This window comes from Ovis canadensis, chromosome 14 (genome assembly GCF_042477335.2).
Source record: "Ovis canadensis isolate MfBH-ARS-UI-01 breed Bighorn chromosome 14, ARS-UI_OviCan_v2, whole genome shotgun sequence".
Lineage (NCBI taxonomy): Eukaryota > Metazoa > Chordata > Mammalia > Artiodactyla > Bovidae > Ovis > Ovis canadensis.
This window is the reverse complement of record NC_091258.1, coordinates 31,481,311-31,506,651: the sequence shown is the minus strand read 5'-3', so window position 1 is coordinate 31,506,651 and position 25,341 is coordinate 31,481,311. Positions and strand designations below refer to the sequence as shown.

At 53.5% G+C, this 25,341-nt stretch overlaps 1 protein-coding gene across 1 annotated transcript in view; it reads left to right on the top strand.

Moving 5' to 3' along the window:
• Positions 1 to 6,402: 6,402 nt before the first annotated feature.
• Positions 6,403 to 25,341, top strand: part of ZNF423 (zinc finger protein 423) — a 343,000-nt gene continuing 324,061 nt past the window's right edge. The window contains exon 1 of the mRNA XM_069552748.1: positions 6,403 to 6,600. Coding sequence (XP_069408849.1) covers positions 6,561 to 6,600 — 40 coding nt within the window. The 5' untranslated portion in view covers positions 6,403 to 6,560. The remainder of the gene's footprint in view (positions 6,601 to 25,341) is intronic.

Genomic DNA, 25,341 nt, shown 5'->3' with positions numbered 1-25,341 from the left:
CCCACACCCGACTTATTGTTTTTGGCCCTCTACTCCCCCAGCTCCAGGGACACAGATGTCTGGGCCTGCCGCTGGCCACTTTGAATTGTGGTCATGGGCGGGGGACACTGGGGACCCTTGGGGAATTTCAGGAGCATCTGTAGGGATTTCCCTCCCCAAAACACCAGGCTGAGAACTAAGAGCAGAGAAAGGGACTCTTTCTATTTTGATTTACTCTGTTCTGAAGTCTCAGAAGCTTCCAGACCAAGCCACGTGAAAGGACTCCTCAATGTTGCAAAGCCAGCTGTGGAGGCAGGAACACCTGACTAGTGGGTAGTGGCCAGTTCATAGTCAAGGTGACAGATTCAATCTGACGATCCTGACAGATTCAACCATGGGGCATAGTTATTGCCTCCTGGGTATCCTCAGGACAGGAGTGCCCAGGAAAACCTGGGTTCCACAAGTAGTGGGTCATTATCATGAAACAGAAATACAAAAGAGAAAAAGGAACAATCAAATCCTCTTGAACACAGAACCTTCTCCGAAGACCTGAAGGTGCTAGAAAACTTCTAGAAACCAGCAGCCCAGGGAAGGAGGCGCTTGTCGGTGCAAGGAGGGAATCTGTAATTGTGTGATTGGCTTCTCTCTCTAGAAATATTTTTGAACTTGAGGACTGGTAAAGGGGAGAGACAGGAAGGGAAAGGAAGGAAGCCTCGTGACCGTCCCTTGGTCATGTGGGCCAGACCAGCAACACTTAACTAACAAGAAATCTTTGGGACAACCCCACAAGATTCACATTCTCTATATTCCCATTTTTCAGATGAGAAAATGGAGGCATAGAGTCCCTTCTCGAGGTCTCCCTGGAGGTAATGAGAATGGACTGGAAGATGGATCAGATTGGTTCCTAAGCCTGGCAACCCCTGTTTCCTTGAGCCCTTAGCTCTGAACTGTGACAACTTTCCCTTGGAATCACCCAGTTCCTTTCCATGTCCAGCCCTTAACATGCACTGTTCACCCCACCAGGAACTCTGTTCTCTGTTCTTTTCCCTGACTTCTTCCTCCTCCTCTAGGCTCTTGGCCAGACCACCATCGGGACCCTCTGATTTTTGGCCTCATTTGCAATATAGTTTTCCTTCTGAGGATTGTTCAAAATGGTGATTAAATAATTATTTATGTGGCCCTTTATAAAAAAGTCAGCCTCCGCATCAGAGAACAAGACCCAGCAGGGAGAGACTGTGGTCCTTCTTGTTCACTGTCTTATCCTCAGTCTGGGCACACAGTAGGCACGCAATGAATAAATGATGGTTGAATAAACCAACAAAGGAATGAACTTATTTCCTGGGGGGAAACCAGGGGTTCGTCTTCCCTTTCCAAAATGACTGTTTCTTACAGGCTGATGCAAATTTTTTCAGTGGAGAGTGTGATTCTCAAGTTATTAAAACGGTAAACAGGGACTTCCCTGTGGTCCAGTGGTTAAGAATCTGCCATCCAAACCAAGGAACATGCGTTGGGTCCCTGGTTGGGGAATTAAGATTCCACATGCTGCGGGGCAACCTAGTTGGAACACTGCAACTACTGAGCCCACGCTTTAGATAGACTGTGCGCTGCAACAAGAAAAAGTCCACGGGCCGTACAGAAGAGCCTGTGCGCCCCAAGGAAGACCCAGAGCAGCCAAAAACAAACAAACAAAGAAGCTAGCAGACAAAAGAAAACAAAGATCACAAATTCCAAATTGTATATATTCAGGTGTCATTTAAGTGTATGCGTGTGTGTGTGTGTGTGTAGTGGGAGAATTCGGTCATTTGCTCACTTATTGCAAAGTTAACTCTAGAACAGCTCTGGAGACTTCTCAAGGATATCAGTGGAGAGGTCAAAACGAACCCTGTCTCATTTTACTTTATTGTCTTACCTTGTTTTTGTCACCCACAGCCCCTTCTGCGTTCACCAGACTGTTCAGGAGTATGCTTGCTTCTTTTTGAAGCTCAAGGAGGAGCCTCATTTGCTGTGTGTCTGGGGATACATCATTAGGAGCAAGCTGAATTGGAGGGGAGAAGGTAGCACCTTGGGTGAGAGGCGCCCTGTTCTCTGGTGAAGTTGCCCGTTTATGTAAGCAAGGTCTTGCGCTGTGCTGTGCTATGCTTAGTCACTCAGTTGGGTCTGACTTTTTGCGGCTCCATGGACTGTAGCCCACCAGGCTCCTCTGTCCATGGGAATTCTCCAGGCAAGGATACTGGAGTGGGTTGCCATGCTCTCCTCCAGGGGATCTTCCCAACCCAGGGAAAGAACCCAGGTCTCCCATATTGCAGGCAGATTCTTTACCATCTGAGCCCCAGAGCCAAGAATACTGGAGTGGGTAGCCTATCACTTCTCCAGGGGATCTTCCTGACTCAGGAATCAAACTGAGGTCTCCTACATTGCAGGTGGAGTCTTTACCAGCCAAGCTATCAGGAAAGCTCTGAGCAAGGTCTTAACCTGTTTTCAAAAAGGTTAACTTGTATTTTCTTTTGCATTTATGATGGCGGCTCCTTATGGTTTACGAAGGGTTTTTCCCAGCCTCTCCTTTGGGTCGGGCAGAAACAGCTGTCCCCTTGGCAGATGAGGAAGAAGAAGCCATAGGGGGACTTTCTCATGGCAGGAGGGGCCCAGACTCTTGGATCCCCTGTAGGAAGCTGGGCAGGTGGGATACTAAATGTCACCTGAAGATGACTTTCTTCTGCTCAGGTCTCCAAGGCTGATGAGGAGCAGAGCCCAGGCGGCAGGCAGCTAGCCCTGCCCTCAGCTCAGTGCCCCTTGAGACCCTTTCAGTAGGAGCTCCCGGAGTTTTGCTGCTCTGGAATTTTCCTTAAAGCATCATTATTTCTGGAAGGAGTTAAAAAATGAAACAAGCTGCCCAGAAAGCGGGCCGGGTGAGGCAGGGACGAGGTGGGGCTCCCTTGGCACTCTGACTGCCAGTGAGCTGGGAGAAGGCAGCCAGGTCTTGGAAGGGGGGGTGGGCGTTGGGATGCGAACGTGCCCGACGGCGACGCTGGGGACGGTGATCGAAACACTTTGCGCACGTCTCCAGGACCCCTAGCCCTCGTGATAGACTATCGCCTGCCCCCCCCCACCCCCACCCCCATCCTGTTACCCCTGCCTCTGCCCTCTGGGCCTTCCGCAGTTCCCCAGGTTGGAAAAAGGGCAGCGCCGCGCGTCTCCAGCCAGTGCTTCCTGCCCGGTGACCCCTCCTTTCCTCCAGCAGCCCCTTCCCCACCGCACGTTCCTTTTGTCCACCCTCCCACCTCTCTCCCGGCTCCCGGCTGGGCACGATCCGTAGTCTCCAGCCCCCCAGAGAGCCCGGGAGGGCGAGCCGGGGGCTGTTCTCCGCCCCCTCCCCCTAGGAGAGGCAGCCCGCGGCGGGGGCACCCCGGAGCCGCGGCCAATCGCCCCCCTCCCCCGGCGTGTGCCATCTGCCGCCTGTCAGCCTCTCTCCGCGGGCCGCGATCCCAGGCGCCGGCGGGGGTGGGGAGCTGCTGCTTCGGCCCCTCCTTCCTGGCTCCTTCCCAGGCGCCTCGCGGCCTCTGCCCTCGCTGTGGCCCTTGGCACCTCTTCTCCTCCTCACCCCGGCCGTCCCTGAGCTGCAGGAGGCGGCTCCCGTTCCCCTCTGGGAAGGCCCAGAGATGCTGGACACTAGGACGCAGGAGCCGGGGAGGCAGCGACCCGGGGCGGGGGAGGCAGCCCTCATGGAGGGAGGGGCGGCTCTCACGGCCTGAGTCCCAGTCAGGGGACGGCTCTGTCCTGGCCCTGGCCCCTCTCGCGACACTGGCTGTGGGTCTCCTGGTGGCAGGGTGTATGCCTCGGAGGCGTCGCGTTTCGCTGGTCGCCCGACTCTACCTAGGAGACGGCCTTGAGCGCGCTAGCTTGGTTTCTTCCCGGATCCTGCCTCAAAGCCCACCACAGCTAGCCCTCCAGCCGCTGGGGAGGCGGGGGTGGCATCTATCTCTGCCATCAGCCCAGCATGGGGTCGGGACCCGGAGGCCCAGAGAGGCGAGCGGGGCTGAGCGGGACTTCGAAGCTCGCCGAGGGGGGCGCGGGCCCGGCTGGCGGGCGGGCTGGGAAACTGCGGGGCGCAGGCGCCCTGCTTGGGGCGGGCGCCGTTGCCCGGCCGGCCCCGGGGCGGCTTTCGGCGGGCAGCAGGTTCTTCCGTGAAAGGTTGCCCTGGGTAACTCGTCTCCGAGGGGACACAGCCCTCGCCTCTCCAAGTGGCAACTTATCGATCCGCGAGATTGATAACCCTCAGCGCCGCGCCGCGCACTCCCTCCGCTCTCCCAGCTCTGGGGCTCGCCGGCCCAAGGTGGCGCCACTCGCCCAAGGAAGGGAGGGGTGGGCAGGAGGGAGATGTCGGGTCCCTTTAACCACCTTGAACCTGGCCTCCTGCAGCTTGTGGGGGACGGAGGAGGCTAGGAAACAGTTTAGGGGAGCCTCCTGGAGAAGACTTTTCCTAAATCTGAGCCCTTCCCCTGGAGGCTCCGAGACCCAAGCCTCGACCTTCTCAAGAGCTGCTAGGGCCCGAGGCGCCCCCTGGTGGCTGGGGCAAAACTTTGTGTTCAAGTAGGAGCTGGTCTATTTGTCAAATCTCCGGAGGAGGAAGTGCTACTGCCATGTTTCGGGGCTAAGGTGTTTCTTTACAGTATTAGCGAAGAAGCGTGCAACCATACGCGGGAACTCTACAGATTCAGGTGTTGGGGTAGAAAAGATTCAGCCCAGTAGAGTAGGAGTTTCTGGATATGGGGTAGGAATGGTCTTCAAACCCCGATTGATGGGCAGAATCCGAGAAGGAAAAATCAGGTTCAGGGATAATGCATATGCGTGGGGTGCAATTTGCAGAGCTGGCAGTGCCAGGGCAATTCACCCCAGAGTGCTCCCTTCCCCCCAGTTTCTTCACTTTTTGCAGTTTGTGATGCAAAGGTATCTTGGCGAACTTGACAGCACGCGTGGGCCCTGTGTCTGTTCCCTCCTCCCTTCCCCGGGGCCGCCAGCGCCGGAGTTGGGGCCCCGCGTGCGGGTGCGGTGCCCGCGCCCGCGCCGTGCCTGCCGCCGCCGCCGCCGCGGTCCGGGTTTTGCGGGCGGCCGGAGCTGTATTTCCAGCGCTGTCCATCGCTCGGTGCTGTTGGCCCTCTCTCCGTCTGATCCGAGCCGGAGCAGTGCGGGGCGCCCCACGGGATCAGAGCGCTCCCCCGCCGGGACTCCGCTCCTCACATCCTCCTGCTGGGACCCGGCTACATTTCCAGCCAAGCCTGGCTTTATTATGTGTCTCTGCAGTGCAGCCCCAGCAGCCGGATCGGGAGGAGGAGAGCCAGCGACCACAAAGAAGACAGGAGCGCAAGGGAGGCTGGCGGGCGGGCCGGCGCCGGCTGGAGCGCGGAGGAGCCGGGGCGCAGCCGCCGCCGCCGCTGCCCGGGAGGACGGGAGCCCGGCCGCCGCCTGCTCGTCCTCCTCCTCCGCCGCCGCGGCCGCCGCCTCCCGCCTCTCCGAGCCCCTGGTCCATGGAGGCAGCTAGCGGGGCCGGCGAATTGGCACCGGCCTGGGGATCGGCTGCGCGCCTCGCGCTGAGCACCGCAGCCCGAGGGCAGGCAGCGGCGGCCCGGCGCACGGGCTGAGCGATGCCCGGGGCACGGGCGCGCCTGCCTGCCGCCGCCTGAGCGCCCCCGCGCGCCCCTTCCTCCTCCGGGGGGCCGGCGCCGGACCGAGCCGAGAGCCAGAGAAGGGGGCGTGAGCCAGGGGCCCCGAGCTGCGGCTTCCGAGCGGCTGCGGCCGTTTCGAGCCCCCCAAGTAGGCTGAGTTGAGGGATCCCCGTCCCCATCCATCATAATCTCCAAACCAGGCGTTTGGGCATTTTAAAACCATTAATATTTATTATTATTTTTTTGGGCGGCAGGGGATAATTTGAAGGCTTTTTTTTTTTTTTCCGGGGGGTACTGAGCTTCCGCGCTCCAGACCGCCTCTCGGTCTCCTCCCCTCCTGAGACCCCCTCGACTCCAGCCCCGTCCCCCCTCCTCAGATGGGTTCATTGTGAGCTCCGTACCGGGCTGCGTAGCCGGACGCCTGCAAACTTTGCACAAAAATCCGGCAAGGGGCGGAGGAGGAGAAGGAGGAGGAGGGTGAGGGTGGCGGTGGGGTGGGGGAGGGAGGGAGGGAGGGGGCCGCAGGGGCCGGGGGCCGGCGGGGGGTGGGGAGGAGGAGGGGGGCGGCTTTTTTTTTTTTTTGCATAACTCGGCTCGGCCGAGTGGCCTCCGGACTCCCCGCGCCGCTGGGACCGCCGCTGGGACCGAGAGCCCCCGGCTGCCGCATTGCAACAGGCAGGGCCCCGGCGCGCCCCCCGGGCCTCCCCCCGCCCCGGAGCGGCCTCGGCCGGCCCGGGCCGCCCCCCCCAGGGAGGCCGCCCCGGACCTGCGATCCGCTCCCCACAGCTGCCGACCCGGCTGCAAAAAAAAAAGTTTCCGAGAGGCAGGAGGAGGAGAAGGGGGAGAAGGGCAGCCCGGAGCGGCAGGGGGCGGCGGGGGGAGCCGGCCGCGGAGGGCGACGGAGCGCCGGGAGCCCCGGACATGTCCAGGCGGAAGCAGGCGAAGCCGCGCTCGGTGAAAGGTGAGCGAGCGAGGCCCGGCGGAGGCGCCAGCGAGCGAGGAGGGAGGGAGTGAGGGAGGAGGGACCGGCGAGCGGGCGGGCGGCCGGGGACCCAAGCGAGCGAGCGGAGAGGAGGAGGAGGCGGCGGAGGAGGCGGAGGCGGAGGAGGAGGAAGAGGAGGGGGAGGAGGAAGCCGCGAGCGGGAGGCGGAGGCGGCGGAGGGGGCACGCTGCGGACACCCTAGCCACCCGGACCCTCCCCGGGCCCGGCGCCGCCGACCGCGGGGGACCCGGGCCTGGGGGCGCAGCCAAGGGGCCCTCGCTGCTCCCTCCGTGCGGGCCCCGGGCCCGCGTGGCCAATCAAGGGGTGCGGGCCCGACTTGGCGGGGATTGCGAATCTCGGCGGCGGCGGCGGGCGGGCGGCGGGAGGAAGGAAGAGGCGGTGAGGACCGGCGCCCAGGAGGCCGGCAGCTCCGAGGCCGCTCTCGCCGGGCCCGGGGCCTTGCCGCCTTTCCTCTGTCCACGCCTTGTCGCCCCGGGACGCCGCGGTCGTCGGGCGTTGCTTGCGCGCGCCCCGGGTCCCCGCCCTGGCTGCCGGGCGCCCCCTCCCTGCCCGCTGCCCAGGCCGCCCTCCCGGCCCGGGCCCCCACACTTCCTGCCTCCTCCACCGAGGCCAACCGGGCCGGGAGCCTCCGCCAGGAGTTCATTGTCTGCGCAGCGCCGGCGGGACGCGGATCCCCAGGGGAGCGAAGCGGCTGCCGCGCGCGCCCCTCCGCCTAGAGCTCCCGGGACGCGACCCTGGGCACCTACATTCTCGACACCTAGGCCGGCTTCTCGAATCGGATCCCCAGAACGCACACTTTTGAGGACACACACACACGCGCGCGCGCACACACACACGCACACACGCACACACACACACACACACACCTCTTCGTGTCCTTGCCTCGCTTTCTATTTCTACCGAGCGCCTGCGGCCCGAGCGGCCCCCCTGGAGAGCAGAGGCCCCCCCGGGGAGATGCTGCGTGAGGGCAACTGAGCTCCTCCCCTGCCCTTCTTTCCCCACCCGCTGGCCTCTCCAGGCCTCGCCTGCTGCTTTGTCCCGATTCCAGTCCCCCCGGGTGGGTGCCCGGCCTCCTGCCCGCGCTGGGAGATGATAGAGAAAGGACAGGATGAGAAGCCGCTACATCTCTGGAGCCAAAAGTCCCGAGGCCCTTGTCCTCTCCCAACTCTCTTGATGACCTCTGGCCCGAGCCCAGTTCTGCTCTGAAAAGTTCATTTCCTGGAGGCCTGCGCGGGAAGGCTCAGGGGCCTCCGCTCCCTTCCTGCCAGCCTTGCTCCAGGCTGGAATGGCTGGGACTGAATCTGGCAAGGAGGGTCGTGGGACACCCGCCATTGCTCTCCTTCCAAAGTCCCAGGAGATCGCGGGCAGTCAACAGAGATTCTCCTTGTCATGTGAGACGCGGCCAACTCAGTCCGAACTCAGCAATCTGGCTGCTCTCTATTCTTCTCTTTCCTTGAGAGAAGTTGGTCTTGTTCCCCTCACCCTGGCAGGCATCCTAGTCCTGGACAGCCAGACCTGTTCCACAGAACTGGAGGGTCTACAGGGTGTTCTGGTTGAAACCAGAAGAGAGACACCTCAAGAGCCGGATAGGAAGACGGTAGATGTTTGTCCTTGTGCTGAATAGAAGTGTTCTCGGCCTGAAATAATATTTGATTTCTTTTCTCTTTCGCTGGCTCACTGCTCACTCCTTCAAGAGCCACTTAAGGTGGCCCAGAAGAAAATGTACAATTGGAGTCTTGTTGGAAAAGGGCTTTCTATCTAACTTGGGCAGTTGATTTTGAATTAAATCTGTGTATCGAAACAGATTTTTCACAGAGTAAGATGCAGAACTTTACCACCTCTAACCTCAACCCAAGCCTCCATACCTCCTTATTTCAGAAGGCAAAGGTAGAGCAATTTGCTGGGAATAGATGGGTGGGTGTTTCAGAGTTGCTGGAACCTAATTCTAAAACCACTCTGTGTATCTCTGAGAAAGACTCAAGAATCATACTGCAAACGTTCATGAAATGAGCTTGGACATGATTTGTAATGAATGTTTCTCTTGATGTATATATATATATAAACATATATAGCAGAGAATTCAAGCTGATTGTTGTTTTGCTGTTTATTCACTAAGTCATGTCCTACTCTTTTGCAACCCCATGGACTGTAGCCCGCCAGGCTCCTCTGTCCATGGGTTTTTCCAGGCAAGAATACTGGAGCGGGTTGTCATGTCCTTCTCCAGGGGATCTTCCCGACCCAGGGATTGAACCTGCGTCTCCTGCTTGGCAGGCAGATTCTTGACCGCTGAGCCACCTGGGAAGACCCAGTTGGTGGTGGGGAAGACAGCAAAGTGGGAACAAGGCCAGGGTAGGCATTTTGAGAAGCGTTGTAAATATCAACCACACAGCACTCGAGTCTGAGATCCTGTTTCTTCCCTCAGTTCTTTGCATTTTCCAAAAGCAGCTCCAACTCGTGTCTCTCACCATTTCGCCATTTATTGAGTTTATTGGGGTGAACAGGGTGGAGATGCAGCCACTTATTCAGGGAGGAATTAAGAGAGAAGATAATTTGAATAGATAAGAGTTACAGCACATGAAGGATTTATTGCTTTTCAAGAACTGCCTCCCCCCTCCCCCCCAAAGCAATATTCAAAAGTGTATGCTTGAGTGTGGACAGCTCCATACCACGTGTTTAAAATGACAAGGTCTTCAACCTCAAAGATGCTTCTTAAGGAACAGTGGTGCCTTTTAATTGTATTTGATTTTATTTTGCCTCCATCGCTGTGTGTCAGGGTTAAAGTACAGGCATTGTAGACTTCCCTAGCCCGCGCATTCTGCTGTGAAAGTCGCTTGACGGTATAGTTCATAATTGATCTCGGAAATGTGAAAGCCCATAGCAGGAAGGAAAGACAGAAATATAACAGTTTCTAATGGATGCTCAGAAAGTATGATTTGAAAGCACGGCATTGCTGCTTTGAAAATCAAACAGGCCTTGGTGGGGGGGTTTCACTTTCCACTCACAGACACAGCCCCCCTTCTGGAGTGGGGTCACTTATCCCCCTTGGGATGTTTGTCCTTCTTTGGAAAACCCAGGGAGCACACCCAACAAATAGGGAAGGGGGCCGGGCAGTAGGGCAGTAGGGGGAATAGCCTCATTGGTTTTCAAAAACCTTGTGATTTTAAAAAAAACCCATACATACCAAAAAACCTATGAATGTTACAAAAGTCACATTTTCTGACCGATTTTCCCCTCCGACACCATTCTCTCCTTTTCTGTTTCCCGGTGGTGTGGGGTGGCTGTTGTGAGATGATTTGTTCCCTTTGATAATTTTGGCCTCATTCTCCGGGGCCGTTCCCATCGCATCTCACTGATGTTATTTTGGCTGATGAAATCAGGTGGTTTGTTAACCTGTCTCCCTGTACCCACACTGCCTCTTCAGATCCACAGAACAGCCTCTCCATTTATATGGAAAATTAACACATTTTTTTTTTCCTGGGCTCTGGCTTAAAACTTTTGAATAATTGGTAATGCTGTTGATTTTTCTCCATTGAGCAACTGCCTCTTAATTACAGTTCTTAATATTAATTAGCACTCAGGCTGTGTCCACGCACCCCCAACCCCGACATCCTAAAACTACCCCCGGTGACTTCTCTGTGCTCCCCTCCCCTGGTTCTATCTTCCGCTCCTGCCAGCCCATAGCTCCTCCAAAGTCCATCTTATAAATTTGGTGGTCTAAGGACTTGGGAACAGTGTAGTTCCACACTGCTTGTGTTTCCATGGAAATAATTGAGATGTAATAAATAGAGGCATTCTGAGGTTACAGGTTTCTTGATTCAGCCGAGACCACATACAAGTGTAAATTGTCGAGATTTGTTTGGCTAAATGTACATGATCTTGTAGGAAGGGCAAAACAAATGCTTTATAGGTTCTTTAGCTTTCTGTGTGGATTGGGGCAGCTAACATTTAATCCTAATATTTAATTCCCCCTTCCTCAGTGAGATCACTAACTTTCAGCTTTGGAGGGACCTGTCTTAGTCTAGAAAACATCCTTTATGTGTAGTAATTGCCATTTAGATTCTTCCACTTCTTTCATGCAAAAACTTAATAAGCAATACAGTTTAACTATGTGTCTTGGACAGGAGGGTCCTGCTAAATGTTTAATCATAAGGTGCCGAGTGTGCATTGCACGAAAGGTGCAAGATGCCGGTGACTTTACAGTTGTGAAGAAACTGGGTAAAACCAGCCTGGCACTGTGGTGGCCTGCTACAGCATGGTAACAGAGGAGGAGGAGGTGAAACCATGGGAGGAGGAAACTAGAGTGCAGCGTCTGACATAGCATTCCTAGCTGGAGACTAAAGCTGCAGGTCTGGTTCAGTCTAATAGAAAGTTGCAATAATTGCTATATCGGTAGCCAACTCTTAAGCTGGTGGCTGTGGAATTCTTCCCCTGATGTAGGATTTAATAGTCTGGCAATTAGATGCATTGATTTCTCTTAACTGTTCATTTGGATGTGTAAACCAAAGGAACCCACCACTGCTGCAGACGGCTGCCTGGCTCTTGGAAAAAAGGCTGATTTAGGTGATGGTGGTAGGAGGATGGATTCTTCAAGGCAGTGTTGGGGCCAGTTCCCTCTTCGTTTGACGTTTCAGCCCATTTTGCAGTAAAATGAAGAGCACTTGTTGTTCAGACAGTGTTTAAAAACCAACAGCGGTGTCCTGTTCTGTCTGAAAAGTAAACACGCCCTCTTTTGCTGCAGACACGTAGAGTAACATTTCTGTCTCTGAGTGACTGGACTCACTTGCGTATTTTTGGCAGATGGTCGGTTGGGTACCAGAGGGAAAAGTCACAGAACACCTTGGCTCCAAGTTCCAGAGGGACCTCTTGCCGGAAACGGAGTGAGTTCTCTCTCCCCTTCCTAGGGGCCTGGTGTCCCCTAGACCGCAGTGGCTCTGTCAAGCCCTGAAGAGATATGGGACATGGTATCTTGGACCCCTTGGCATGGTGCCTGTGTGACTTCAGTGCCTTGGAGAGGGGGTAGATAATGAACCCTTGCAAATGTTAGCACCTCTTAACTCCCTGCTCCTGGACCTGCAGGTTTCTGTAGGTGTCACTAACTTCTTTTTGCAGGCATCTAAAACTGTCTTGAGGAGGGCTAGCTGTCCTTATGGCCTTTTTTTTTTTCTTTGTTTAAACTGAGGTGGATGGGTGGGTTTAGTTAACTCTTTGTTTGTCCGAAGGTAAGGTGGTCTTACCTTTCCTGGACCTTGTCTGTGGTACACTGGTATTTGTGAAGAATATTATCTTCACATTTTGAAAATGTTTGCAATAGATATCGGGGTTCCTTTCTTATCTTTGGGTCCAGGTAATTACAACAGAATGCCTTGAAAACTATTAGCAGGCTCCCTGTTACCGTGAGTAGCTGGGGAAAGCCTTGATACACCTTGATTGGTGAATCTGACAATTTCTGCAAATTCCTGTCAGTTTGAAAGACCATTTTGTGTATAAGCATGTTAGTCAATAATCAGAGTAGTTTTACACCCAAAATGGACTAATTAAGTCTGGATTGGTTATATTCTGCTTGAAGTTTTCGGTACTGTCAGCTCCCCCTGACTGTGGGAGAGGTGGGGGGGGGGCAGTGAGGGAAATGCTGATGGAAACTTTTGATTCATCGCTTACCTGCGGGGATCGGTGGCAGCCAACGATTGGGGTTGTACACTCAGTAAATAAAAATACTTTATCTCTTTCAAGGAGCGCCAATTAGCTGATTGCTCCGTGTGGCTGTCTTTAAGGAGAATGCTGTCTTACCTATCTTCTTGTACAAAGGTTTGATTTTTAATGTCTTGTGAAAAGGATTCTCTTTGTCTTGATTGATGTCAGGAATAAAAGCATGATGGTAATATCCCTTTGAAAGCTATTGTATTGTCAGCCCTGGCTGACAGCAGGAGGGCCTCCCAGCGTTATAGATTAGTGCTGTGAAAACACTGACATTTTCTTTGTTACGTTGCTGTTGTTCTACTTGCAAAGTCAATTACACAATGTCGGAGCTCAGTTACAGAGTTGACTTTGGAGGTAGCAATGTCTTTTCCTTCTCTTCTTAAAGATATAATTTTCCTGTGTGGTTGTTGTCATTGTTTTGTTTTCTTTCTCTCTCTCTTTGATCTGCTTCCCTCTGGTGACCACCCCCCCTGCCCCTCAAGAGTCAGAACGCATTAGTTAGGCAAACACATTCTGGTTTCAGTTGTGACAAGTCAGATTCTAAGACTGCTGCATCGTTATCTCTGCATTCCTCTGCTCATTCACATTTCAGTGGCTTCTTATTCATATAGTGACTACAGCAGCCAAGATACATAAAAAGCCCATCAAATGAGATTATGGTATTGATAATCCCATCAAGTGGGTTGCTCTGGATTTAGGGTCCTTGCTCTGAGTGCATGTGTATACTTATTCTCTAAGTTCATGTCCGACTCTGTGACCCCATGAACTGTAGCCTGCCAGGCTCCTCTGTCCTTGGGATTTCGCAGGCAAGAATACTGGAGTGGGTTGCCATTTCCTTCTCCAGGGCATCTTCCTGATCCAGGGATCAAACCTGAGTCTCCTGCATGGCAGGCGGATTCTTTACCACTGAGCCACGCGAGAAGCCTTTGGGGTCCTTAAGTTTGGCAAATTCTGTTTTGTTTTTTTTTTCTCTTCTTTTCCTGACCCAGGTTGAACCAAGTTCCTGGGCTCTTGGGAGCACCCCTTTTGCCCCCCAGCTTTTTTGCTGCAGAAGATTTATAATAAACATTCTGAACTCACAGGCCAGGGCTGGTGAGTTTTGGACGTAGAATCCTGGATCCTTGTAACCCACCCTTTTCCCATTGCAGATGGCAAATGCGAATTATAAGGCTCTCCAAAGTGCCTTTACTCCGGGTACCCTTAAACTCAGGAGTGATTTTCATCCCGGTGTGAAATTCTGCTGCTGAAAGGGAGGCAGGCTTGACATGTCTGAAGCTAAAAGTGGTCAGGGTGGAGGTTTTTATTTACACTCCCCCTACCACCGTCCCTGCCTTCTTCAGGAAGAGCAAACCGGCTCTCTGAACTTGGCCGCAACGAGGCAGCTACCTGAGAGTGGACAGGACTTGCCACTGACTCCAGATGACAGGGCCGCATTGGGAAACTCGGGCCGAGGACTCTAATTGTGGGCCCCCAAAGTTGTTATTATGAACCGCCAGACAGGAGACTGTGTTCGCCAGCAATTTGTCAGGACTAATTTTGTTTTTCTCCAATAATTGAAAATTAATGTCTTGAAGTGAAAGCAGATGTTCATGTCATCTTCTGAATTGGGATATAAAATGGGGCTCTGTAGATGGGCTCACTAATTTAACAGTAATTTCCCTCTCGCAGCTAATGGGGGTGTTGGGGCTGACGTCACCTGAGGCCAGAATTGGGGGGTGAGAGCATCAGCTGTACCAGTTGTGCTGTCTGAGGTGCCAGAGCCTTGGTTTTGGAGGGAGAGCATGTAAATAAACTTAATTCCTGGGGCTGTGAAACTTGGGAGAATCCATTAGTTTGAATGCTCATTCGAGCAAGAGATGTTTATTGAGATAATTTAAGGCTTTATGCTGGAAAAGGTGAGGGAGCCTGGGTGTAGGAAGACAGTGGATTCCTACAGGTTAGAGGATCCTGGGTTCATTACCGTCACCTGGAGAGAGAGTGTGTGTGTGTGTGTGTGTGTGCACACGCCGTCGTGTCTGACTCTTTGCAACCCCACTGTTGCCCCACAGGCAACCCCCTGTAGCCCACCAGGCTCCTCTGTCCGTGGAATTTTCCAGGCAAGAATACTGGAGTAGGTTGCCATTTCCTCCTCCAGGAGATCTTCCTGACCCAGGAAGCAAAACCACATCTCTTGTGTCTCCTGCATTGGCAGGAAAATTCTTTACCAACTGTAAAGCTGGTTAAAATTGTAGATTCCCACTTTCAGAACCTAGAGATGCTCCCCTAGCTGGTCTGGGGTTGGGACTAACAACTTTTCATTTTCTTCCCTTAAAAAAATTGAGGTAAGATGCCTGGTGACTCAGATGGGAAAGAATTTGCCTGCACTCCTGGAGACCCGGGTTCAATACTTGGGTTGGGAAGATCCCCTGGAGGAGGTCATGGCAACCCACTCCAGTATTCTTGCCTGGAGACTTCCTTGGACAGAGGAGGCTGGCGGGCTACAGTCCTTGGGGTCGCGGACATGACTGAGTGACTAACACACACATATATACGTAACGTAAAATTTGCCATCTTAACATTTTTAAGTGTCAGACTCAGTGACTTTAAGTACATTCACATCGTTGTGCAGCCGTCACGAACGTTCATTTTTAGCCGACAAGCAGGTGGTGGTGGTGGGTTGGGGGGATCTTAGCCCATCACCCTCCAAGGAGGCCATCAGTTCAAGGCGTCCGTTTTCCAGGGAGAGAGGAGAAACAGAGGCCCCGAAGATGCAGTGACTGGGAGAACTGGTGATGTTTTCCCTTGCTCCAGTGAGAGAGGGGAGACTGGTGTGCTCAAAGCACACATTAGGGCTCCATCAGGGCTGAGAGCCGGGCAAGAGGGGGTGCTTCGGAGCTGTTGAGGGATCTGGTGGCGACTCTCAGGATGAGAACATGCATTCTCTCTCCTTGGGGGCACCGTTCCTCTGGAGACTGAGACTGGCAGGTGTGAGGTTGGCCCGTGGCCCCCACACCTGCCTGCCAGGACCCAGACAGCCCCTCTGACTTACCAGCCCTGCACACTTCAGGCTGGTTCGTCTGTGATGGCACGGGGGAGGGACAGCTGTTGTGGAACGGCCACTTAGTTGCCTTGGTTTCCAGTCCTAGAGCGCCCACCGCCCCTGGCCCGCCGGTCTGGGTGCTACAGACTCTTATACTCTTTCCTTGAGGTGCCAGCCACCTTTTCCTCCCCCATTTTTTTCCTGTAATTGAAATCTGCCCTTTCGTTACCTGGGCATGAATTATTTTTTTGCAGCGTTGTCATTCCCTATCCTGCTGTGAGGTTTATCTCTTCTGTTGATCCTAATTAAATAAAACATACTGTTCACCTAACTCCTGTTGCACTGAATTTTACCTGCCTGAGGCAGAGTGATGGCCATCTGGGCTGGGTTAGGGAGCAGGGCATGGCTGGATAAAGGAGCTGGCATGGTAGGGGCTGGTACATCAGGCTTGGGTGTACCCCCTTGGCCTGGGGAGGCTGGCAGGACCCCATAGCTGCCAGCAACGTACAGCATACTTCTGAACTTGAGCTACTGCTTTGTCCCTAGCCCCATGAGGCTGCAGGTCTGAACCTGGGAAGAGGAGAGACAATCACCAGCTCCAGAGAATCCCCAAGGAGAGGGTGAGGGAGGAGACCAGGCTCCCAGTGTGGGGGGGATGGAGAGAGGGGGCAGGCTCCGGTCGCCTGGGGTTGAGGCTGCAGCGAGTGCTGGGTTCCCTGGGGAACCAGGAGCAGAGCACGCGTTCTCAGTGCCCAGGACTGCTCTGCAGATGCCCTGTCTCCTCGGGGAGAGAGGGGCAGCCAGGGGCCTGGCACATGTGATGCAAAGATTCAGACCTTTACCATTTTTGCCTTTGAACTTCTCAGAATCTTGAAAATCCCAGGTTGAAGAGGAACCTTGGAGGCCACTTCCTTCAGCTTTCCCATGTGTTTGTGGCATCCCGAGTTCCATCCAGCCTGGACTCACACATTTCAGTCTCCGGGAGCTCACGACCTCTACGGCACAACTTGTGCCTTTTCAGCTTGAATGTCCCATGTTTCTCTTTCCATGAAGTTGCAGTCCGCCTCCTGTAATTTAGGTGCAATGGTCCTGTGTCTGTCTCTTGGGGCCACAGGGAGTAGCTCAAATCTCCATTCCTCAGGGCAGCCCTGTTGAGAGTCAGCAAAGCTGGCCTTGGTCTACTGGCCCAGGGGGAGAGTATCTTTGCATGGGATGCGGTCAGCCTGGTGGGCTTCCGGGATGCCATGCTCACTTACAGATGACTGCAGATGACCTTGTCTTGAGCTTCTGGGTCCTTGTGTTTAAAAGAATTTGTTAGGTGAATGAGTAACTGTGTAAGCTATTGAGGGAATAAATGAACGGGTAGACAGGTGAATGAGTGAACTGAGAACAAATGACTGGTTAAAGACTAGATGCATTCCTAAATGAGTGAGTTAGTGAGTGAGTGGGTAAACTCACAGGAACATGTCACAGACCATCTCTGTGTAAAGAAGGCTGAGCACCAAAGAATTGATGCTTTTGAATTGTGGTGCTGGAGAAGGCTCTTGAGAGTCCCTTGAATAGCAGGGAGATCAAAGCAGTCAATCCTAAAGGAAATCAACCCTGAATATTCATTGGAAGGACTGATGCTGAAGCTGAAGCTCTGATACTTTGACCACCTGATCGGAAGAACCATCTCACTGGAAAAGAAAGACCCTGATGGTGGGAAAGATTGCGGGCAGGAGGACAAGGGGGCCACAAAGGATAAGATGGCTGGATGCCATCATCAATCCAATGGACACGAGTTTGAGCAAGCTCCGGGAGATGGTGAAGGACAGGGAAGCCTGGTGTGCTGCAGTCCATGGGGTGGCGAAGAGTCGGACACGACTGAGGGACTGAAAAACAATGTCTTTATGGGTGACTTGGGCTCCCGGCTGGCATCTCTGGTGGTCTCTCCTGCCTCCTTCCGCTCCTCCGGAGATGCTCCTCCTGGAGGACTGGGAGCCCTCACACCCTCGTGGGGTTGGGATGCTCTCTGCCTATTCTCCCCCTTCACCCTTAGCCCAAGGGTGGGTGGGCATGTAGTGCTCTCCTTCTGTGAGATTGTAGCTACTGTGGCAATCATTGTGCTGGTTTGTAAAACACGGTTTTCAAAGAATAAAAGCAATATGAGATTTTCATACTAACTTTAAATGAAACAGAACTTTTAATTGAATAAACTACTCCCTCTTCCCTCTTCCTGCCACAATCCTAAGGGGGCTTCAAAGTGGACATACTTGACCCAGCTCAGTGCTGGCCAGGACTCTGTGGTCCTGTCTCCACTAAGTGGCCCTCAGGTCCTTCAGCATCTTTCAGGGACGGTTTGTCCCCACATAGCAGCAGGACTGAGGGATGGGTTGGGAGAAGGAAGGAGGAAAACAGGATGTGTTTGCAGGGAAAACTGCCAATAAAATAAAACAGCATGAAAAAGAAAGACCCCTGTATCACTGAAGGTCTGTGTTAAGATTGACTTATTTCTCTCGCACGGACGGTTGTGGTTTGGAGGAAGCATGCTCTGTGATCTTGGGCAGGACAGTGCCCTCTGTGGGCCTCAGTTTTCCCATCTGTGAGATGGAATCGAACTGGTGGGGCTAGCTATCTGTCTTACATGGTTTAAGATTTTAATCCCTGGAACATAAGAGTGGGAAAGCACAAGATGCTTAGGCTTTAAAATAATACAAACTAGAAAGATATTTTTAGGTCTTTTCAAGGTATTTTTTTTTTAATGCAGTTTTAAAAAGCTGTCTATTTAATTGTTGACTGTGCTGGGCCTTGGCTGTTGTGCGAGGGCTCTCTTTACTTCAGCGCGCGTGGGCGGCTCTCTAGTTGCCCTGCGCGGGTTTCTCGTTGCAGTGGCGTCCCTTGCTGCGGAGCACAGGCTCTAGAGCATGCGGGCCCAGTAGCTGTAGTGCATGGGCTTACTTGCTCCTACATATGGAGTCTCCCTGGATCAGGGACTGAACCAGTGTCCTCTGCATCTCAGGCAGATTCTTAACCACAGGACCACCAGGGAAGCCCCTTTTCAAGGTACTTTTTAAAGTGACCTGTCCGCAGGGTGAGAAGTCTGAGAGGCAGATCTGGGGGATCCTTCCTTGCTCCCCGAGTCCTTTTGTGGATTGAAGGGAACGGTGGATAAGAGAAGACATGTCAAGGGCTTGACTGTGATGTCAGTATCTTTTCACATGTCTGACAGTTCAGCCTGAGGTGTCCCTGGCTCTTTTGGCTCCAGGGCCTTTGCCAGGCATCCTTGGAGTAGGCTCTCTAGTGCTCCTCTAAGCCAGGGGGCAACGTGGACAGAGAATGTCCAGGCCCTACATATGCCCATCAGAGCCACCAGTATGGCTGGCCCAATCCTGGGGAGGGTGTGGAAGGGCAATCGTGGCCAGGCAATCACCTGTGCCAGGCCCTGCCTTCAGCTCCTCCCGTCTGTCCCCTTACTGGTTCTCTGATTTATCTCCATTTCACAGATGCACAAAATGAGGCCCAGAAGTCCCTTGCCCAAAGTCACATGGCTGGAGGGGGGCAGAGCTGGGATTAGCCCAGGGCCTGCGTCAGTAACCATTACCTTATAACTGCCCAAGGATCCCCAAAAAGACAACAGTGAAACTCATGCTTTCTCCATGGGCTGGAGGAGTCCCTGGACCCTGGGAAGGAGAGAGGGTCACGAGTGAAGGCACAGGAGGTCTGTCGTGCTCCCTACCCATCCGTGTTCTCCTCCTTGTGGGCTATCAATATCCACATCTTTAATAACTGATTTACACATCTTCAAAAATAATTTTACCCCCTCCTCCCCCAGAGATGAGCACTGTTATCCACAGTTCTCTTTCCTCCCAGACCTCTTCTGTGGTGAATTTACATGAAAACATATGTATATGCACCGATGGATATACAATTGTAAACTTAGATAGTATCATATGCTGGTTGGCTATGCTTTCTGTTATTTGTTGTTTTCATGAAGCAGTGAGTTTTCAGTCTTGGTTACACATTGGAATCATCTTAGACACTTGAAGAAAGAACATTACCTGGGACCCACCATAGACGAGATAATCCAAACTTTCCGAGGGTGGTCCCCCAGCTGTTTTTTTTTTTTTAAGCTTCTAGGGTACTTTGGCTGTGCAGCCAGAGTTAAGAACCATTAGTCTAGGAGGCATCATCATGTTAGTGTCGTGGACTATTCCACGTCAACAGCCATGATTCTGTAGGGGGGTTCATAGTTCTCTATTGATGGATGTTTAGTTTTTCACTGTTATAAACAAGGATGCAGGTAACATTATTGTTTATAAATCTTTGTGTTTCTTAGGCTAGATTCCTAGAAGTGGACTTGTTAAGTCAAAGAGTAGTCACTTGTAAATTTTGAAGGATATTTCTAAATTGCTGTCCGCAGAGCATGTACCTTCAGTAATGGTGTGTGAATACATGTTTCTCCTAATCCTTGCCCACATATTATAGGTCCCTTTTTTCTTCTTCTTTTGCTCCTCCTTCTCCTTCTTTTCCCCACTTTTCCTTTTTGCCAATCTGGCAGGCAAAAAATAGCCCATTGTTTTAATTTGTACTTTCCTGATTACTGGTGAAGTTGACCATTTTTCTTATCTTTATAGGATATTTCTTATTTCTTTAGGAAGGGGAACTGACAGCACTCTGGAGCATGGGAGTGTGAGCTTTTCTTTCCGTCAACTAGTCCTGCAGTCACGTCTCTTCTTTCTTCCATCAAACGTCCATCCACTTATCTGTCATCCACCCATTTCTCATTCATCATCTATCCATCTTGTCATCATCACCCTCCTCTCCCCTCCTCTCCCATTCCTTTTCTTCCTTTGCATTCCTCTGTCCCATCCATCCACCCATCTTAGCATCCATCCATTTATCCTCCATTCATCTGTCATTTGTCACTTCTCCACCCATAATTCTTCCATCCTCTCCTCTCCTCCCCTCTTCTCCGTCACTTTCTTTCCTTTTCATCCATCAATCCATCCATATCCCGAGTATCTTACCCTGGTGAGCACGTTAGCCTGGGCTCCAAGGAGGCTGTAGAGATGAACCAGATGGAGGGCATGCTGTCAGGGAGCCCACAGTCTGGAGTGGACACAGAACCCTAACCACAGGACCCGACAGGGCGGCCCGATAGAGGTCCAGGTTGAAGGCCAAGAGAGGTTGGAGGAGTTCCTCTGGCAGGAGGAGTGAGGCAAGACCTGGAAGAGGGTATAATGTTTGATTTGGGTCCAGAAAGATAGAATTACAGCACCCAGAGCAGCTACCGTTTCATGAGCTCCCCTTGTATGCAGGCACTGGCTATGTACTTTTCAGGCAGTATCTAATCTCGACACACACTTCTCGCCACTCAGTTGGGGGCCTTAGGCTATTTTTTTTTTTTTTTTAATCACAAGACATAACAGATTTAGAGAAGCATCAGCTGAACTCCCTTGTCATGTGAATGGTCAGACTTTCCCAGAGAAGGTGAATCAGATGTCCAGGGTCATACAATGACCTTGTGGCAGAATTGTGCCCAGGGGCAGGACAAGGATGAGCTGGGGAGGTCTTGCTGCTGTCACTGACCCAGGCCAGGGTCTTTCTTGGGAACCACCTGGACCTCCAAGCTGTGGGGAGTGTGGGGGGATTCTGAGCTGGCGGACCTTGACTCCCACTTCTTATCCCACCCACTTCTTCACCATGTGAGCCTCAGCTTCATTTTTATGAAACGGGGGCTCCCCTCCCAGGAGAGGTGTGAGAAGGAGCTTTGTAAAACTGAAATGGCCTTCCGGATGGTTGCGGTTGGACTCACACCCTGGAGCGGTCTAACTTAGCCATTCTCTCTCTCACCTGTACGTGTGCTTTGAATGCTGTGCCAGAGAACATGTGTGGGAAACACCAAGCTTTTAATCTGTCCCCTGGAGGTGTCAACAGGTTGTGAATGAGGCTTCTGTATGCCTCATTCACCCCACCTCACCAAGGACAGCTGCCTTTCTAAAGGGGTGCATTGGCCGGGCACATGGAAGGGGACTGTGTGGGCTGGCACATGCCCCAGAGTGGGTATGCGTGTGTCTGTATGTATGCCGGTGGATATGTGTGTGTGTGTGCACGCGTATGTGAGTCTGCACGTGTGTGTATACATGCACACATGCACGCATGCACGCATGCATGTGCATGGATGCATGTACATGGATGTGTGTGTGAGCCCCAACCTCCACAGTGAAGAGAGTCTTGTCATTGCATGGTTCAGACCATCAGCACAGGGATAGAGAAAATGCACATCGATAACAGGCTTTGCTCATGAATTTAGTTTATATCCATTCACTGGAATACTTTCGGAGCACCTATTATTATATGCCAAGCCCTGTGCTAGACTTGACTTTGCTGAAAAAAGAGAGGCAAGTTCTTTCTCCTTGCTAAGATTCAGTTGACATCTGTAAAATCCTGGTTGTGAGTGTGAGAGATGAGTTTATATTCTTGTTTCCTAAAATGTATTCCAGGATTTTGTTGATGTTCCACCAAAAGAATAAAAACTACTTTCTGTGGCCAAACACATTTGGCAACCACTGTGTTAAACAGAGTTACACGTTTTAAACACTTTCAGGGCTTCTCAGAGTTTCAAAAGACTAACGTGGGATTCTCTCAGACCTGTTGATAGCTTCTGACTTTCAAACTTGCTCGTTCACTTGTCATGGGACTGCATGACCTGGGTCCAGTTTGGGTTTCTAGGCTTCGAAGGTCTGCTGTCGTTCCTAGTTGCTCAGTTATTTGTTCATTGATTCACCTAACACACGTTTGGTGAGCACCTACCATGCACCAGCCACTCTTTGGGGTGCTTAGGGCCACAACAGCGAACAGACAGATGTTTATTCTAGAGGGGCAAGAGGCCACCGACAAGTACATGAGTCAATAACAATTTCTGGGAAACAAAGCAGGTCCTGGGATAGGCAGGGAGTGGTGAGGAAGGCTGTCCAGACAGGGCCATCTGGGAGGTGACACTTGAGCCCAGGGTGATGGAGGGGGACGGCAGGCTGGAAGCCTTGCAGCTGGTGCTTTGGAAGGGCTGAGGGATGTGTGTGGGGGGGTGGTCCTTCCCTGGGCCTCTGCCTCTTCAGCTGGCAGGGCACCCCACTGGCCTAGCCCTCTGTGGTTTCTATGGCACAGCCAGACCTCAGATGCTTCTCTGAGTGGTGAGTCAGTCTGGTGGGGCTGTTTCTGGGCAAGGGCGGCTTCTGCCTCCCTATCGCTCCCCAGGAGCTTCTGAACCACGGAGTCCTATCTCAGTGTAACCCTGCCCAGGTCACCACGGAGGGCTCAGAGGGTCCCTCACCTCGCTGGCTGGCTGGCTGCAAGCACCACCTGGCAGAGCCTCTGCCTGTCCTGGTCACTGCCGGGTCCCCAGTGCCTGGCACTGTACCCACATTCCCATCCCCATCTGACAGATGGGAAAATGAGGCCAGGAGGCTCCCACAGCCCATTGCCTCAGAGGCCCAACCCTTTTCCTTGCCAGGGTTGTGACCCCAGGCTGGTGGGGTGGGGAGGGCAAACGCTTCTAGGAAGGGAGGTGGGATCTGGGGGCCTCAAGCACCCTCCTGGCCTTTGTCTGCAGAGCTTCCTGGTGTGATTTGGGTCCTGGGAGTTGAGAGAAGGGGAACTGGAAATGGAGAGTAGCGAAGGAGAAAGAGGTCGGGTCAGTGTGGGGAGGGCCAGGAGATCCGGGGGTGGGGTAGGGGGGTGCGGAGGCAGGAGAACAGATGGGGAGGGGGCCTGAGGGAGGGACCTCGGGGCTCGTCCCGCCCAGCGAGCCTCGCCAGCCGGCCAGGCGCTTGGGAACGCGGCCCCTTCCCGGGGCCTCGTCTGCCCGCCCCGCGGGGCGGCCCAGGGACCCCTTTGAGGCGGCCGTCCTGGGAACGCGTCGGGCCGCCCCCTGCCCGGGAGGGTTCCATGGCTGCGGCGCAATAACTCAGGCCCAGGTTTGGGCACAAAGCGGCCGCGGCGGGGGGCTGGCTGGGAAGGCGCGGGTTGCGGCGCTCGCTCGCGCTGCCCGGGTGGGGCCGGGGCTTGTTCCGCACCGCGGGCCGCCCCCGCCGCCCGCCCCTCGGAGTCTGGGGCTGGCCAGGCCCAGCTGGCGCCCCCAGGACTCCTGAGTCCCCAGCCCAGAGCGGGGCGCGGGCAGCAGGCGGCGGCGTCTAGCCCACAGCCGGGTGCCACCGGTGGGTGGGCTGCGGCCCCCGCTGGCCAGATGTGCGCCTTGGAGGGTTGCGGGGCGGGGGCACCGGTACCGACTGGAGCGCTGATTGGCTCGCGGCTTTGGGGCGGGGCCGGGAGAGGGCAGTCGATCACTGTAGGGCCAGTCCTTGGATGTGTATACATAATGAATAAATAAATGTCCTCGATTGCTTTTGAGCACTTCACTTTTAACTTCAGAGCAGCCCTGTGAGGTAGGTACTGTGATTATCCCCCTTTCACAGAGGAGGAAACTGAGGCACACGGTGGCAAAACTAATTGCTCAGCGTCTCACAGCTGGGACGAACAGGACTTGCAGGCAAGCCCCCAGACCCCATCCACCCCCCGGGGCGCGTGTGTGGGGATTACGGGCGTGGGAGTGCAATTCTGAGTTTACTTATATATGTTCAAGAAATTACAGACACAAGATTTACAAGCACATGTACTGATTCTGGGTTTCACTCACTCTTTCACTTACTGAATGGATACTTTCTGACTTCATTCATTCCCTGGATGTGTGTTTCTGATTCTGGGCCAGATCTTATTGTTGGGTTGGGTGCTCAGTGCCAAGTGAAAAGGGCTGGGTCTTTGCCTTCAGGGAGCTTGCAGTTTAGTTGGAGGCGGGGTAGTGAGACTGACCATAAAGAGTGAGCAGTTACACTCTCTCTGCAGGTGGGGTGGCCTGTAGGTCCTTTCTGGGGAGTCCCCTGGCAGGCCCCTGGACCCTGAGATTTCAAGCTGGAGGTATGCATGACCTCTGAGCACAGAGTGGCTCTAGAGGTTCTCATGGGCACCTCCAAGTACCCAGGGAGGAGGTTGGAGGGGTGCCTCCTGATTTGCCAGATGAGGAAGGGTGATCCAGGGAAGCCCGCGACCTGGCCTTGGCTCACACTGCACATCTGTCTGTGGCAGAGATGATGTCCAGTTATTAGGCTACTGATTTCCAAGATCCCGTGTCCCATAGACAGGGGTCTTTATCCCCAGGCCCTATCTCTAATATTAGAGCCCATATCCTCTGCACAGACTTAGGGCTGGAGGTGGAAGTATGTACTGATGCTTCGTCGCTGGCACCCAAGTCCCTGAGCTGTCCCCATCCTTCTGGCCTCCAGCCAGGCCAGTAGAAGATAGCTGCCTTCGTGCACCTACTGCATCCACAGTTCGGTCTGAATTGGATAACTGAATGGGCTTTATTCTGAATTTTGTGTCTCCACTGTCTGAAAATATCTATTGTTCTGGCTTGCCCTGGGAGTGCAAGGCCTGCTGTATGTTCCAGGTCTGAGTTTGGTGTAAGGCTGGACCTGGCCTCAGACCTCTCTGTGCATTTCACCCTGTCTGACTTTTGTTAGGAGAGTTCCAAATGTGCTCTGTTCTATGGAGGTCTGGCAGGAGGGGATAATATTTACTGAGGCTTGGTGCTTGCTGAGCGCTTTATACATGTTTTCTCATGAATACCCTCAACAGCCCTATAAGCCTGGTCCCATTACACTCGCCATCCTGCAGGTGAGAATGCATGGTGGGTCAGCCTGAGCTTCGAGATTTTGTGTCAGAGCCGGGCTGCCCGACACCAGGTGCCCGCCCTCATCACTCCCAGAGCCACCTTCCTTCCGTACTCTCCCCCAGGAGCTGGGCTGGGAGACAGACCCATAAACAGTGATGAACTCTGAGGCTGGTAACTCCCAGCTGGTGGCCAAGTCCACACTCCCCCACTCTCCTCCGCGACTCCTGCCTGCCTGGGCCTTCTTCTCAAATTCAGCCCGGGGAGAAGCAGCTTG